The sequence below is a fragment of the Austrofundulus limnaeus genome, unplaced genomic scaffold, assembly GCF_001266775.1.
Source record: "Austrofundulus limnaeus strain Quisiro unplaced genomic scaffold, Austrofundulus_limnaeus-1.0 Scaffold118, whole genome shotgun sequence".
In the NCBI taxonomy this organism is placed as follows: Eukaryota; Metazoa; Chordata; class Actinopteri; order Cyprinodontiformes; family Rivulidae; genus Austrofundulus; species Austrofundulus limnaeus.
Window position 1 is genome coordinate 490648 of NW_013952520.1, and position 15274 is coordinate 505921.

Genomic DNA, 15274 nt, shown 5'->3' on the forward strand with positions numbered 1-15274 from the left:
ATTCAGTGTTTCCTCTACCATTATACAGGCTGTCACACCTGGAGTCACACAGAAGAGCTCCAGAAGGTTTCAAACTGAGAACTCTGGACTCAGATCATCTGCTGCACACAGTTCTGATCACTTATTATCAATAATAATTTTATTGATAATTATCATGAGGAGTCCTTAACTTTAGGATGTAGTTAGGCAATTAGATGTTCATGTATGTGTAAATTTATTACCATAATTGAAGGTGAGTCATGTAAATTTGTTTTCATAAAACAATAGCGCACCCCCCCCCCCCCCCAAGACCAATTTCCTAGGGGAAACACTGGAAACGTATACAAAAATCAAACGTCTAAAAGGTTTGTGATTGTGTTTTGTTTAGTGGAGCAAAGCATCAGGGGTTCTCAGCCGGTCGTAGTGAGATGAACGTTTTTTTTTAGGTCCCTTTGGAAAAGCAGGAGTGCAATTTAAATCATCTCACTTTATCCAGACAACAGGCTGGACTACATAATGCAGTGACTCACCCAGTGGTTCCTCCTAACCCACATTCCCCCCAAAACTGGGTATCTGTGCCGAATATTCCTCTGTGGCCATTTTTTTTTCTTTTTCTTTTCACCTGTCTGCTACTTTAACAGGTTTCCACATGTACACACTGACATTTTCTACCCCTCCCCCTTCTCTCTGCTCTGCTTCCTGTGCTGCAGCTGACATTATCTCAACGGTGGAGTTTAACTCAACGGGGGAGCTGTTGGCCACCGGGGATAAAGGAGGAAGAGTTGTTGTCTTCCAGAGGGAGCAGGAGGTAAGAAATGCCAACAATTCAATACTAATTATGCCACTCTTTCTTTTGGAGGCACTTGAAGGAACATTCAAGTAAAAATATTATGGAAGAAGGAGCAATATTGGAAAAGGAAAATAGCCTAAACATTCAGCTGGAAATTATTTGATATGTATATAAATTAGATGAAAAAAAAATATTAAAAGCAACCATTTTTGCAGTCAGGCAAGAATGCAAAGGTTTCTAATTACATGTGTTCAAATAGGGCCGTGTTAAAATAAATTTGTACATTTTGTATAGTATATGAGTTGCACTGTATCTCAAAACTGGATTGCTCRAGCAGCATGGGTATTATTTGTACAGTAAAGAAATTGTATTCTTTTACATTCCAAGAGCTTTGCATTCATACGCAGTATTTGGTCAGTCAGATGGACTGTGATTGCCCTCGATATCCACATTGGGTTTAAAATGCTAGCTGAGATGCTAAAACAAACAAACAAACAAACAAACAAAAAATGAAACAAACACGAGAAGAAAACCAATGGTTATTTTAGGTCCTTACTGTAGATACCATCTTAGATGAACTATGCCACAACATATTTCAAGATTTTAGTATTTCATCATCATATAGCCACAATGCAAAAGTAATATATCTGAACAACTTCACATGTTCGCTCCAGTTGGACCTAAAAAGGTTAAAGTAAAATTTGAGATCTTTCAAAGGGCCAATATTACCTGTATGTGTTTCTCAGGCAGATAGTTCATTTCTATACGTAATAAAGTAACTATGTCACCTTCAGTTGTTATGAAAAGGCTGTTTATTTGTATAAATCAAAAATAAAATTGACTTTGAATCATAGCCATTTCTAAATGCCTTGAAATTGGCCCCTGACTCTTTAAGAACCTCCTACTGCTTCTGTTACGCCCATTTCTGCTCGTCATCAAAACGGCTTCATGCTCTTTACATCCTGGAGTATTGTAGCCTCATTTGTTGTAATGACAATAAAAAAGCCACAACATTACACGGTTTCGGTTTGGGAAAATGGAAGCTCAGGATACAATTGAACCTTACCGTCRGCCCAGAAAGTAGGTTTTCTGAAGAAACAGTACAGAGAAGATGTTTCAGCTTGGTAAGACATCTCCCAGTCATCATCACAGTCATCATCACAGACACACTCATCAATGTTAAGCTATTTTATTTATTACTGAAATGTAGGGATGCACGATATATCTGCATTAATATCGGTATCGGCCGATATTGGTCATTTTTTAAAATATCGTATCGGTCCGATATTAATGTCCGAAATTGTTTTCCCACTTTTTAGCTTTGTGTTTCTGTTATGGTTGGTTGAGCAGCATCTGTTTGATCATTATAGTGATATTGACGCTGCACAGCCAGGAATAACTGAAGTAGGGAGCCATGTCAGAGGTCTGGTCGTGTATTTATGGTATCATAAAAAGACCCAAGTGTGTTTGTGTGTAGATGTATAATATAATTTGTGTGTTTGTCTAATATCGGTAAATATCAGTAATAGGCCATAACAGCAATAATTATGTCAGATATCAATATTGGCTGAAATTTTCATATTGGTGCATCCTTAGTAAAATGTGGTGTATGTCAATTAAAGAACACAGATCATAATATAAGTTACAAATGATAACCATAGATCACAGATAGACCAAACAACCGAACAATATCTGAAAATGTATTTCTTCAAAGACATTTTTAAAGCTAAAAGGACTGGGCTGAGAAGCTGTTAGTATTACGAGCTCAGCTTGTGTGGTTTCACCAGTGGTTTGCTAGTTGTTGCCACTGATAGCCTGTAGGAGTTGCGAGTGAAGTGTGCTCTGTGATGAGGAAGCTCGGTTTGGAGACACAGCCCAGAGGAGGAGCTGCTCCTAAAAGGCAGTTCTAGGCCCAACCAGTCGTTTTTGTTGTCCCGAATGGCTGCCTCAGGACACTACAGGATTTCTCACGCATCCATGAATGAGTCAAAGCAAGACTCTGAGCATATTTTTGATGAGAGGATAACGTTATAACATGATATAAAGCTAAAAAAGTTGATTTTACATTATATTGGCCCTTTACAATGAGGTGGAAAGACGATGAACAGATCTGTACCTGTAGGAGATGGATCTTTATATAACCCCAGTCTGGAGAAACAGAGGACAAGCTAGTCTGCTAACGGCTAGTCTGAGCGAGGCCAAGACCAAAGTGTTTTATGCCATCTGATGTCACAGCAGCTCATGTAAACACTATTTTACAAGCCTCGTAATATCCACATCTCAATTATTCTTGTAGAGACTTTGAGTGTATTCACACCTGACACATTTGGTTCACTTTAAACGGACCAGAGTTCATTTCGCCCGTTGGTCCAGACCTTTTATGCAGATGTGAATACACTCATGCGAACACTGGTGCGGATCAAACATCCGGATCGAGACCCATTTTTAAGGTGGTCTTGGTCCGCTTCCAAACAAACTCTGGTGCGGTTCATTTATGGTGTGAATATAGACCGGCCTCGAACTGAACCAACTGCAGGAAACATGCTCTGGGTCTGCACTCTGTTCCACTCCGTTATGTCCAATGGGAGCAATGACCGTGACCCGTGTGGCTTTGTCAATAAATTATAGTCCACTTACAAAGAAGCACAATGTGAACACAAACCACTTCAATTGTAAAAAAAATAAAGTCCGTTTTCCTGATGTGAATACACCGTTTGCTATATCCCTGCCTGGAGCACCCATGGTTAGTGTTGAAGTCAAGACCACCTAACCCGAGACCAAGTCAAGACCAAGACCACAGTTTCTCGAGGCCGAGACAAGACCAAGACTTTTAGGGTTTGGACCAAATCGAGACCAAGACCAAGGGAGGGCAAGACCAAGACAAGACCAAGACCAGATAAAAAAATGTGTCCTAAAAGATGGAGTATTCTGTACACATGCACAGTGGGGGGAGTATTTTGTCTCTCATAGTTGAGGTCTAACTATGATGTCAATCACAGGCCTCCTCATCTTTTTAAGTGGGAGAACTTGAACTATTAGTGGCTGACTAAATACTTTTTCCCCCCACGTTATCTAACTTAATATGTAGAGCTAATATTGACAAAATCTTTGTGTGAGGGCAGAGGAAAGAATTTTTCTACAGGGGTAGATTGTTAACGTTAGTGACGATAAAATTTTTACGTTGTCCCCACTGTTTCTGAAAGTGAAGCACTGCCAAATTTACAAGTTACTCTACGATTTCTCCTGGCTGTTGTTGTTTTGCAATGATATTTATGAATAATGTAGCCAATTTTTTTTACTTAAAATTTTGAAGACATCCTTTATCGCTCCCAGCGAACCACGGTTCACTTTCCAGGAGTGCTGCCTGCAAGTGATGGGGGTGCGGATGGGTGACAGCCGTTAACAAAATAGCAACGAGTCAGCTTTGGATTTGAATCAGTAGCTACATTTTAAAAMCAATGAAAGCAAGATTGTTAACTAATAAATTGGCYAATAATCTGGCTAGTTAGTGATATTTCCGTAGTTGTGGTCTTAACTGGTCTTGAAATAAAATTCAGAGTCCTCAATGTCAGAGACCGAGACAAAACCCAGTACAAATGCTGTCGAGTCCGAGACGAGACCAAGACCATCAAAAACTGGTCTTGAGACCCCGGTCTTAAGACCAAGACTGGTTTCAAGTACTACAACACTACCCATGGTTGCCTTAAAAGTGCTACAGCTAACTGCTGCTGCCCCTATTTGAGCTTGTTCACTGAACAACTGGACCAAAGGACTTTCCTGGTGTGAATACACCTTTAAACTAAAGTTGTTAAAAGACAGCCACAGTCCATTCTGGTCTTGGTAACGCTCAGATTAACTAATCGCATGTCATTCGGTCATTCAGGTCAGAGTTAAACTCTCAAAACTGAGATAAATAAAACAAATATTAAAACAGGTGAGATTCTATTGGTTCACAACCAATCAACAAAACTCCACTTCAAAAGATTTGAACCATCCTTTGCATCAAACAAAACCCATTGATCACATTTTTTATGTGATTATCTGAATACTGCTAGTTGTGATTGGCTTTTATAGAAGCCGATATTATGTCAGTTTTGAGCAACAATATTTGTGTGCTGTAACAATATTCAGGTGATAAGCCCTGATCTTTAGGATGTTAGATCCATAAGACCGCTTAGTTTTGGTCCATAAAGGATCATGCATCAGAACAATCGGACCAAAAATGGCAGCAAAGTTACATCAAAGGTTAGTTCAGACGCAGAAGYATGGCTGTTTTGTGCCGTGAGCAGGGCTAATATGCCTTAAGCTATTAATGAACTGTAATTAAACTAGAATAAACTTATAAATTCACATTGATTCTGAAATGTTGGATCGTCTTCACCACTATTGTAGGATTTAGTAACTGACCCCCAGCGTTTAACCCGTTTTCCTTTTTTTTACTTTGTCCTTTGCAGAGTAAGACTCAGCCCCATCGTCGAGGGGAGTACAATGTTTACAGCACATTCCAGAGCCACGAGCCTGAGTTTGATTACCTGAAGAGTTTGGAAATCGAAGAGAAGATCAACAAGATCAAATGGTTGCCTCAGCAGAACGCTGCGTACTTCCTACTTTCCACCAACGGTCAGTTAACAAAGTGGACGAATGGCTAAAAAGGAAAAAAAAAGGGACTAATAATCTTTCCTCACAGAATGTCTTATTTAAGTGTGTTCTTTTGTTTTCGGTCGATAAAAATGTCAAGTTATTGTTAACTACATTTTCCAATTTGCAAATTGGATTTAGTGTGTGTGTGTGTGTGTGTGTGGGGGGGAAGGTATTGTCACATAAAATTGTCGGGTTTTTTTAGCTTTCTGTTTGAGCGAAGCGGGGTGTTCTGCTCGGCTGAGCAGGCGCCACCAGCTGAAGAGTTTCAAATTAAGGAATTCACGCCCGGCTGCCACAGGAACACACGCTCGTCGCAGCGTGTGTCGCCACACACGTGCACGCTCACCGGCTCGGATTGGCACATGCGCGGCGCGGGGAGCGACGTCTCGCAGATTGCGGGGCTTCACGCGTGGCCGCTSCAGAAGCGCTAGCGGTGGCTGGAGCAGATGGTGGAGGGTCCTGTGGCGTTGGCCTCGTTGCTCTGACACCAACAAGCTTCACAGAGGAAATTAAAAAGGAAAAAAAAAAAAACAACCTGACTGCTGCCACCATCCACTTCAGTAGACTGAGATGAGATGTAACTGGTGTTTATGTGAAGCAGAATTGAAAAGCACACAGATGGTATTTCATTATTTTTTTAGGGGGTGGGGGTGGTGTTTATGGCAGTGGGAGATGAAGTCAACTTGTAGATGGATATCAGTGACATCAGAATCTGTGCATGAGCCACCATTCATCATCCTCACTGGCTGCTGCCCAGCTACGTGCCAGATTTGCCGCCCAACCCCCCAAAAAACACTCATCTTGAAGGGAAGATTCGCTGTTGGGACCAATGATTGAAATGTAATTTGTTTTTTCCCTGTGTGTGATGTTTTCATCTCAGACAAGACTGTGAAGCTGTGGAAGATCAGCGAAAGGGACAAACGCCCGGAAGGCTACAACTTGAAGGATGAGGATGGTCGCATCCGTGACCCATCGACCATCACCTCGCTTCGGGTAAGAGGTGGCAGGAGGCTCTCCTGACTGACGCCACCTGAAATGTCACATCTTACAGTTTAAGTCACCAAAGAGATATGTTAGATACAAGACACCAAAAAATATAAAACAAAAAGCAAAGATACTGTTCTGATAATCAGCGCAGAAAATAAATCAGTACTTGTTCACTACTTGTACAAGACTTAGCGTAATCTTAAATCATGGGTAATTTCAAGCTATGAAATTACTTTTAATCACAAATGATGAAACTAGAATCATGTTGGGTCCATTTATTTTACAACTTTCTGTTAATAAGGGTGCCTTTTCTTAGTATTTGTTCAATATTTTTTTCATTTCCATCACAATTTTTGATTTGCTTCTCCTCTGGCAGCTTTAGATAAACTCATATCAGCTTTAAAAGTCATAGTGATGACACCAGACTTAACCGACCCAAGGCGTAAGTGAAGTAGTAGGTTAGTAATTAGAATATTCACATGTAACTGTTTTGTTCATTTATTTATTTTTTCCTTATGTTTTTTTACTGACGTGGAAGTTAAAATGTATCCAACTATCCAGCTCAGAGATCCGCATCTCTTAAATCTCTCTTTAGCAGCTGTTTTACCTTTGACCAAAGCAACGCTTGAGTGACTAATCTGCATATAGAATAGAATAGAATAGAATAGAATAGAATAGAATAGAATAGAATTCAACTTTATTGTCATTGCACATGTCGCAAGTACAAGGCAACGAAATGCAGTTTGCATCCATCCAGAAGGGCTTAGCATGAAATATAAATGTATACAGTATATTATATTACAAATGTACAGTATTTTTTCAATATGTTATAGCTGTAAGTATAATTATATACAGGTTATGAATGTACAGGATATGAATTTAYTGACTTTAATTTACAAAAATATGAATTTACATCTTATGATCATGTTCTAAAATGGTGGCATATAAATTGATTATGTAATTATTAACAAGAGTAGATTATTTATGCAGTGTTGGGCAAAACAGTGCAGGTAGTGTTGTTGGGTCCATTGGTTATGGGTATTGTGCTGATGTCAGGAGACAGAGTTCAGGAGCGTAACAGCTGTAGGAAAAAAGCTTTTCCGGTACCTGGTGGTCTTAGTCCAGAGGCTCCTGTAGCACCTCCCAGAGGGCAGGAGGGTGAATAGTCTGTGAGCTGGGTAAGTATGTAACTACAAGGTATCCAAGGATCTCACCTGGACGACCAACTGCTCCATGCTGGTCAAGAAAGCTCACCAGYGCCTCTTCTTCCTGAGGTCTCTGAGAAAGAACCACCTGTCCTCAGACATCTTGATAAACTTTTACCGCTGCAACATTGAGAGGATCCTGACCAACTGCATCACAGTCTGGTACGGGAACTGCTCGGCATCAGACCGGAAGGCGCTACAGAGGGTGGTGAAAGCTGCCCAGCGTATCATCGGAGCACCACTTCCTGCCATAGAGGACATTACAGATAAGGTCTATCATTCCTTCAGGGGATGCATATAACCCTTGTGGTTACATACTTACCACTGGGTATRTATTATAACCACATAACTTATATAACCACAAGAGAAACCTGACTGCTGTGGTTTTAGTCATTTTCATGTGARTAAAACCTCTGTGACAGAATATTTAAAAGGAACAAAACATCTAGATCAAATTGTGCTAAYAATTTGTTAGCCAAATTACATTTTYCAAATTAGGTTTTGTGGCTTCMAGCCACACAGTGGTGGAAATTTCTTTCTAATCCACCAGAGGTTTGCTCATTTTTAACATATTTAAACACATTTAAGATACTAAGAGAATATAATACAATGTTGCATGTATACAACAGATAAGTATACTATAACAAAGGGTTTTAAAGGGGACATATGCAAATTCACATTTTTAAACACATTTTGTTGTGTACTTGGAGTCTCTAGTAGTGCAGAAAAGTTGAATTTAGTCTCTCCCACTGCTGCAAAGACATCTTTATTTTTTTGTTTGAGTCATATTTTTTCAACTTATTTAGTTTTCACTAATTTATATTCCTGAACTATTACATCAGAGTATTTATGACGGCATTTCTATATAAGGTCTGAACTTACCAACTACAGTTTTGTCGTCTTCGTTTTCCTCTGGCTCCGGGTGAAACTCTGGCTCCAACCTGTGAGGCTGGATGGACAAGTCTTCCGTTGTTGACATCTTTTAATTATTTGTAAATAAAAAAAATCTGCACTGCTATATGGTCCTAAATCACTCCATCAATCACGAGGCGGTGTGTGATCGCCTCTTTAGATTTAAATAGACCGCCTCAAAAGAGCTGCTTTGAGACACACCTCAGAAAAGGGGTGAAAGAGGGGCTTGTKGAGTTACAATAACCTTGAATTCAGACCAAAGTATTKYAGTTCCACTTTATATAGACCCCAACTGAATGATTTAAATGTGAAAAAGAAGGATTTCAAAGCATACGTCTCCTTAAAAACAACAGGGCAAGATATTTTGATGGTAGGAATTAGAAATAAGGGCTTGTCTATGATTAAAACCTAATGAAAGTTAAAGTAATTAAAAGTTTTCTTTGAAGAGTAAGTCATAGTTTAATACCCAAGACAGTGATCACATTTTTGCAAGTAAARACTGTCAAACTGAAATATATCACCTCTACTGTTCCGCATTTAAATGAGCTCAAATTGTATCTAAACAAGRTGAAGAAGTGGCTSTTTGGATTGTAAAGGCTGTGGACTCTTGATTTTAGCCATCGATTGAGAAAACAGCAACAAACTGAACAAAGTACAACCTTCGACCTAATCGACCACAACTCTGTCCCTAACAATATTATTCTAGCCTTAGATTCAGGCAAGAAAGGTAGTGGGTGATATGCATCCCCTGAAGGATCGATAGACCTTGTCTGTATTTTGTGTTTAATTGTGGGTTTACAATTCTGATGTCACCTTTACCAAAYGAGAGGCATCCTGCCGTTGGTGCAGTTTTGAGTGTAAACAAATTGGAAAATAAGAAAGCGTTATCAGTGCATCCATACGTTTATTCTTATCACCCCACTACCTGTTTAATTTAAACATACACACAGGACGGGGTGAACGTGTGTTTGTGTGCCTGAAGATTAGTGCGGTGCTCAGCGTGTCTGCCCCTCTTTTGTCTGGCCGGCCGGGGGATCACAGCGACCTGCATGATGGCTGGGAACTGTGGCAATCCTGTTTAGGTGGCTGTGAAATCTGCATGGAGGAAAGTGTATTTTTGTCTGATCGGTGCCGCAAAAGAGTAAGAATGTCCTTAAAAATAAAAAAGCATGTTTGTGGTAAAAATGCTTTACGTAGAAAATGATTGTAAAGTATTTTTATTAGATGATGTTTTACAATCGTTTTAGGAACTGTTGGATTTCTGGGAGGGGAAGATGGGGCAGGTTGAGCGGTGTAGCTGTCAGTGTTGCAGGTTATGGGTTAATAAGGCCCGTGTCTCTCTGGACGGTGAGTGAAAAGACATGGAAAGAAAGTGACACCCATGGAGCTACAGCAGCCTGCTGGGCTGCCGTGTCTTTCTGCCGGTGCCAGCAGTGGACGGAAAAGAAAGGAGGGGGGAAAAAAAAGATTAGAGAGGGAGCAGCCGATTTGTTCGCCTGGCTCCCTCCCCTATTTCCTCTCTTTGTCTGGGTTTTATCTGACCAACGGGGGGGCTGCTTGCACACTGGTGATGGGCGTCTTTGAAGCCTGTGCGGCACTAAAAAAACTGTATTGGTGTCTGTGTGAGCTGGTTTTAAGTCCGCAGAGTTCAGTTATCGTTCCACAGCAGGGCCCAGTGATGCCTTCAGGCTATGTCTCGGTGCCACCTTTTTCTCCGACCATTCCGAACACACACAAGTGAGTGAGCAGGAGGGACTTATTCAGCGGCAATAAGAGGAAGAGGAGAAATGAGGGGCATGCTCACTGAGTGACTGTGCAGCAAAACTGTATAAACCCACACATGAGCTGCCCAGTTTCTGACTGTTTCTGTATAATTGTGGAGTAAATGTCAAATGAACCCCTGGAGTCATTTGCTTATGTTGCACACACACACATATATGCACGTTACCCCACACTGCGTGGTCTCTGATTTAAAAAGCCACTGCATACACATTCACAAATGCAAATAAAGAAATCTAAAATTACCTCCATGAAATGAAATCACACAGTGTGATAAAATACATCAAAGCTTTCATTAGGTTTTTTCTGTCTTGCGTCTTTTTTATGTGTTTTTTTAACTGCCCTGTCTGCACGTAGGTGCCAGTGCTGCAGCCGATGGATTTGATGGTCGAGGCTACAGCCAGACGGGTCTTCAGCAACGCCCACACGTACCACATCAACTCCATCTCCGTCAACTCAGACCTTCAGACTTTCATCTCCACAGACGACCTCCGGGTGAACCTGTGGAACCTGGAGATCACCGACCGCAGCTTCAGTATCCTTTTAAACTCCTAATGTCTTTCATCCGTCCGTTCACCCATCAATCTACAGTATTTGTTTGTACCTGATTGGTCCTGATCATGGTCTTAGGGAGCTGTGGCCTATTTCCAACAGTTTATGGATGAAAGGCAGGGCACATCTTTGACAGGTCAGCAGTGCACTATACGGCCACATGAGGACAAACGACACATAACTGTGGTCACATAATGTTGTTGCTTAAAGGGGGGGGGGGTGTTATGCAAAATCCTTTTATTTATCTTTATAATGTCATTCCCTCATTGAACACATAGTGTTGCTTTGACTCTTTCATGCATGTTTAAGAAATCCAAGAATCTCATGGTGTAGACATTTGGAGTTGCCTGAAACACATGCTGGCTACAAAGCACCGCCTACTTACGCAAAGCTCCTCCCTAGAGCTCAGTTCCCAGCCAAGCTCCCACCCCACAGAGCACCCCGTCCCCCCCACCTCCCTCACACGGCTCCATCAGACTAGTGGCAGGAGATTTCTTTGCAAATCACTACGATTTCAGTGCAAAACATATCCGAAAAGTGGTGGATGTTCATGATTTCATTGCAGAACATCATAATGATCTAGATTTATAATTTCTTTGCAAAAAAGTAGCTTAATATTGACGTATATGTAGGCCTACATGAAATTGACTGAGAAATATATTACCAAGCTGAAACGTTTCGTAAGAGCCTCTGTTCTCGCTCCGGTTCTTCAGAAAATGTACTTTCTGAGTCAGATGTGGGATTATTCGAGTAAGGTTTAACTATCCCGAGCAGTGTTGTATAAAGTACCTCAAAATGATACTTGAGTAAAAGTACAAGTATCTTATCATAAAAATACTTTGGTAAAAGTTAAAGTCTTCTCTAAAAATATTACTTGAGTAAAAGTCGTAAAGTATCTGATATTTTTTGTACTTAAGTATCAAAAGTAAATTTCTGACACAAAATCTACTTAAGTATTGAAAGTAAAAGTACTGAGTAAAAGTGAGCAGTTAGATTTTCCAAAATGACATTTATTGGGAGGTGACTTCTCAAAAAAATATTTTTTCTAACGGCGTGCAGCTGTGATGAGTTGTGTACAAGCTAATAGGGTGTCAGAATGGTATATACTGTATTTATACTTCTCATCCAACCACAGTTAAATTCACTTTATCCAGGAGACACAATTTATCAGGATAGTTTTTTTAAGTAATAACAATTCAGAATAAAATAGGAGTAACGGCTTTCTACTTCTTACCTTTTTTAAAAATGTAATGAGTAGAAAGTACAGATAATTGTGTAAAAATGTAATGAGTAAAAGTAAAAAGTACGCTGAAAAATAATTACTCAAGTAAAGTACAGATAACCAAAATTTCTACTTAAGTACAGTAACAAAGTATTTGTACTTAGTTACTTTACAACTCTGATCCTGAGTTGCCATTTTCCAAAACCGATATTATATAATGTTGCTTCTTTTTTTTTTACAACAAAATACAATACTCCTACCTACGAAAGGTTGTGAACTACATGAAGCATTGTTGTGAAGACGTGCTTAARTGGAAGCGTCTGAAAAGGTAGGAGATTCTTAAAGAGACAAAGACCAATTATCAAGAGTTTTAAATAGGCTTTGATGCAAAGTCATATTTATTTTTAATATATACAGCATTTTCATTATATTAAAGGTAACAGTTACTTGATTGTGGTATAGAATTGAACTATGTGCCTAGAAAATACATAATACCCATCCCCCCCTTTAAATCTGATATTTTTAGCTCTATAAATCCAGCGTAATGAAAAAGTTTAGATTTTTATTAATTAAAAATAGCGTAATATTTTAACAGATCACAAAAAAAATTTGGATTCTACTGAAATGAAATAGCATTTTGATATATTTTACTGAGTTTCTACAGTTTTTAAATGAAATATTGCTGATGTCTTGGTAGTTGCATTTTACAATTTTCAAGATTTTTAGCACAAATTGTTTTATGTACATTGTGATGATGTCAGACACTTTAAGATGTTTAATCTTTCCCAAATCTTTGCAAACAAACTCTTTTAACCAACTACAAAAGTAACATTTTTAAATACAATTTAGGCCCTTTTGTAGACTTGTGACCTGTCCGGGGTGTACCCTGACCCTCAAACTGGAAACTCTCCAGTGTGTACAGTACCAGTAGATATCATAGTCTGAGCTCAGAATTTTATCATCAACCCTGAAAGTAGCTGCCTTTCCATTGACCATGAAAATGCACAAATTCGAATTTTGAAAATAAATTTGCTCAACGGAAACACATCAGTTTCGAAAAAAAATTACGTTTTTCAATAAAATGTTTTTGCGCTAGGATGAGGTGGTTTTTCAGCCGTATCGAAATTGATGTATTTTGGAAAAAACTGCAATTAAAACACTTTTTTCGCATCATGGGAGTCACGTGATCAAGAACCGGCTGTTTCTACTGGCGAAAAGACGACGAAGAAGAAGATAACAGGAAGTAAAAGTGGTAGTAAAATCACAGAAGTTGTAAAGGAAAGTAGTAAACCCGCTGTCTACAATTTCCCAAAAACACAGTATACGTAGCCGCTTCCAAGTATGAGGGGCTTGTCACTGGAAAGCCTCGATAAGACGCCAACGTCTCCTCTGATAGCTGATGATGAGCGCTAGTGTTGAGGCAGCAATATGCTATGCGTTTACATCCACTGCCATCATATTTGTAATGACTTATCGTGAGAACAAACGTATTCACGTGTGACTTTAATAGCATTTCTTACTTAATGGAAACATCACAATTGCGAAACTGTGTTTTTTCGACATTAACRGAAAATCGACAAAATTTTGCGCATGTTTGCAAGGGAAACACAGCTAGAGAAGGGCCTTTTTAACTTGTCATATCTTCTTCTCCATCTTGGAAATAGACAATAAAAAAAGACAAATGCTAAAGACACATTAAAATTGACATATTGACATACACCAGACCCTGAGACACTGAGCAAGACACTGAACCCCTATGGCCTCTGATGTGTGTCCCATCTGTGTATGAGTGTGATTTAATGCACTGACTAGTCTCTATAGGATGATTTATCTAGATTAGCTTTGAAGAGAGATGTGGTAGAGTGCTGTGTGAATGTGTAAGTGAGGGCACAGATTGTGTTGTAAAGCGTTTTGTGTATCCTGGTTGCATTGAAAGGTGCTACAAGTACAGTCCATTTCCCAATTATTCTCAGTGTTCGTTTTGCTGTGGGTGCCCACTGCATGTCCACGTTTAAACTGGTGTTCCTTAGCACGCGTCCCTCAGACATTGTGGACATTAAGCCAGCCAACATGGAGGAGCTGACGGAAGTCATCACTTCAGCCGAGTTTCACCCGCAGCATTGTCACACCTTCGCCTACAGCAGCAGTAAGGGCTCGATGCGCCTCTGTGACATGAGACAGGCGGCGCTCTGCGACAGGCACAGCAAATGTGAGTATGAGCAGAGGGCATCATGGGGAAAAAAAAGGGGGAGATTTTAGATTTCTGTTTCATACAGATTTGGTCAAAACAAAAGGAAGTATAAAATAGATGTTAATCCTCTGGTTACACAATAATGCTCAGTTTTTTTCTGAACCCACCTCACCTCAGGGTATTTGCAGCACGCAGRGTTGTCCCTGCTTCAAAAAGCCACGATTGATAACCCGTCAGTAAACCTCACAGCGCGTCTCAAACAGCCTGCATCACGTGCGTTCACGTTGGCTGGATGAATAATGAATACATTGACATTTCAGCRGGGAAATCAATGTCATGAGAGCAATTGCATTAGTCCCTCATGGACACACCTTGTTGCTCAATAATGTCAGTCGTTTCCTCCAACATATTGATGCCGACCACTGGACCGCATTAACACGGCCTGTTGGAATTTCACATGAGCAAATGAATACTGATTATTAAAAAAAAAGAAAATAGAAACATTTGATATGGAGGGGTTTTGAGAGCAGAGTTGATATTAAAATGCACATCATGTGTCTCACACACACGTTTGTATTTCTACCCTTAGAACCATTCATCAACTTCCACTTATTTACAGTTTTTTCTATATAGCCTAACCGTGACCCCTTACCCTAATCCCCCACAGTACCTAAMCCTAAACCTAAACCCCAAACTAAAATTGGAGTTCCAGCATATTAGGACCAGTCTTTGGTCCCTTTAAGGACTACTGGTCTTGACAAGGTAGGAGTGTATACCAGAAACAGTCCTACAAAGGTAGCACATAAAAGTGCACACACACACATCCTTGTACTTGCATCAAACTGAGGACTTTGTATTGACTTCCATTCATTTTTGTAACTGCATTTTCCCTAACACTAACCATTACTAGTCTATTCCTAACCCTAACTTGAACCAAAACTTACACTCACCGGCCACTTTATTAGGTACACCACGCTAGTAACGGGTTGGACCCCCTTTTGCCTTCAGAACTGCCT

The 15274-nt window shown here is 39.9% G+C and overlaps 1 protein-coding gene across 2 annotated transcripts in view; it reads left to right on the plus strand.

The window, feature by feature from the left end:
• LOC106521910 (serine/threonine-protein phosphatase 2A 55 kDa regulatory subunit B beta isoform) overlaps positions 1-15274 on the plus strand; it is an 84707-nt gene that overhangs the window by 65472 nt on the left and 3961 nt on the right. For both annotated transcript variants that reach the window (XM_014014681.1, XM_014014682.1), the window contains exons 2-6: positions 690-787; positions 5224-5389; positions 6291-6403; positions 10651-10828; positions 14112-14276. In XM_014014681.1, the coding sequence (XP_013870135.1) occupies positions 690-787; positions 5224-5389; positions 6291-6403; positions 10651-10828; positions 14112-14276 (720 nt within the window). The remainder of the gene's footprint in view (positions 1-689; positions 788-5223; positions 5390-6290; positions 6404-10650; positions 10829-14111; positions 14277-15274) is intronic.